The sequence below is a fragment of the Amblyraja radiata genome, chromosome 4 (genome assembly GCF_010909765.2).
Source record: "Amblyraja radiata isolate CabotCenter1 chromosome 4, sAmbRad1.1.pri, whole genome shotgun sequence".
Classification (NCBI taxonomy): domain Eukaryota; kingdom Metazoa; phylum Chordata; class Chondrichthyes; order Rajiformes; family Rajidae; genus Amblyraja; species Amblyraja radiata.
In genome coordinates this window covers 29,237,191-29,238,829 of record NC_045959.1, presented here as the reverse complement: position 1 = coordinate 29,238,829, position 1,639 = coordinate 29,237,191, and the positions used below count along the sequence as shown (strand labels likewise).

At 54.2% G+C, this 1,639-nt stretch overlaps 1 gene segment (V, D, J or C); it reads right to left on the bottom strand.

Annotated features, from left to right (window-relative positions):
* Nucleotides 1-710: 710 nt before the first annotated feature.
* LOC116972551 lies at nt 711-1,639 on the bottom strand. The segment is given in 2 exon segments: nt 711-1,075; nt 1,161-1,639. Coding segments are annotated over 2 exon segments (405 nt in total).

The following is a 1,639-nucleotide window of genomic DNA, read 5'->3' as shown; positions in this document are numbered from 1 at the left end:
CAGGGTAAGTGCTTACCAAAGACACGCTTACCTGCAGTTCACCGCATGTACTCCAGTTGGTGTTGCGTGGCAACAGTACGAGTCCGACTGAGGTGAGGGGGTGGAGGTGGAGGGCTGCCGGGGCCAACCCGGCGGGACAGGCAGAGCCGAGCTGGAGCCAGCGGCTGCAAGTTCAGGGTCGCTCCGCCAGCCCAGGGCCAACCCGGACACTCCAGGCAGGGACGGGACACCGGGGAGGGGACGGCCCAACAGCAACTCAACAGCACCCGCAGCGACAGAGGGCCAACACCGACTACTGACGAAACGCGCCTGCACACAATGCAGCATCACCGTTGCCGGAATACCGAACACGCTTATTGCAGATTTCTGGGTGGAAGAAAATAGCCCTGCAGTAATGTCTTGGAACCTGAATGATGTTTTCTGACGAGCAGCGTCAGAGTCGGGTGATTGGGAACACTGTAGGTAAAGCGCAGTGCGAGTCCATTTGTCACCACACCAGCCGGGCCAGTCCCTCACCCACCGCTCCGCGGGTGGACAGCTTCCAGGAATTGGGTAACACAAGGGTCAGTCTCATCGTTGAAGCGGAAACGCTTCCTTGTAACTAGAGATCCGGGCCGTTTTAGCGGCTGCTACTCGCTCGGACCCCAGCACCTGTCCCTGGGAGAAGCAGTACGCGAGGGGTGCAGCGGCGGGTTGTTGCAGTCTCCGGATCAGGTGCACACAGGTGTTCTGGCTTTTTGTGCGGAGATTGTGTTTCTGTTACACGCTGTGTACATCCAGCAGGCGCAGTAATAGGTGGCAGATGTTTCAGCCGTTAATTCAATTGCGAGGAAGAATGCGGAGTCAGTGGTTTTTCCACCGTTGAAGGTGCTCCCAAATCCCGGATCCCAGACCACGATCTTTCCAAAGTAGAGTATCCGAGCGAGCGGCTGCCCGGCTTTCTGTTGGTACCAGTGAATGGGGTTGGTGTCACTAATTTCGACGCCAGTCACTTGACACCAGACTCGCACTGTTTTACCGGCAGGCGAGGTTAGCGATGCTTTGGACTGGATCAGGGTCTGGGCCAAACACCCACCTGCAAAAAGAACAGATTTTGATTAAAACGGCTGTGCCACGGGAGAGACCGGCAATAAATAGCTGAAGAACCATCTGACACGCACAGCTCAAACTTAGCACGAAAAAACAGGAAATCAGCCACATGTTCGCTCAGCTGGATCGCTGTTTAGAAAGTGAGAGGAATTAAGTGATTTCCCTCAACACACTCGCCAGCTATTGGAGTCGGCGCTGAACCCGCCACGAAACCCTCTCCTCGGCTGAGCCCGCAACAATGATTCGCGTTATTCCGGTGGCGTCATGTTTCATCTCGGAGAGTGGGCGTGAGAGGTGCAAGCGCACAGCGGTTCATTTCTTCCTTCCTTTCCAACCGACAAATTAGGTTGAAATTACCTCAGTCATTTCTTCCGGACCATTGGTACAAAAGGCCATTCGGTCCCTGTGTCTGCTCCGACCTCGCCGTTTCATTCGCATTAAGACTGATCTTTATCTAACATGGAAATCAGTAATACTGGAGAGAGAAACAGAGTTAACGCTGCAGGTAGAAATTTCAGACATGTATTCTCATGTGCTTATCCTCTGCTGT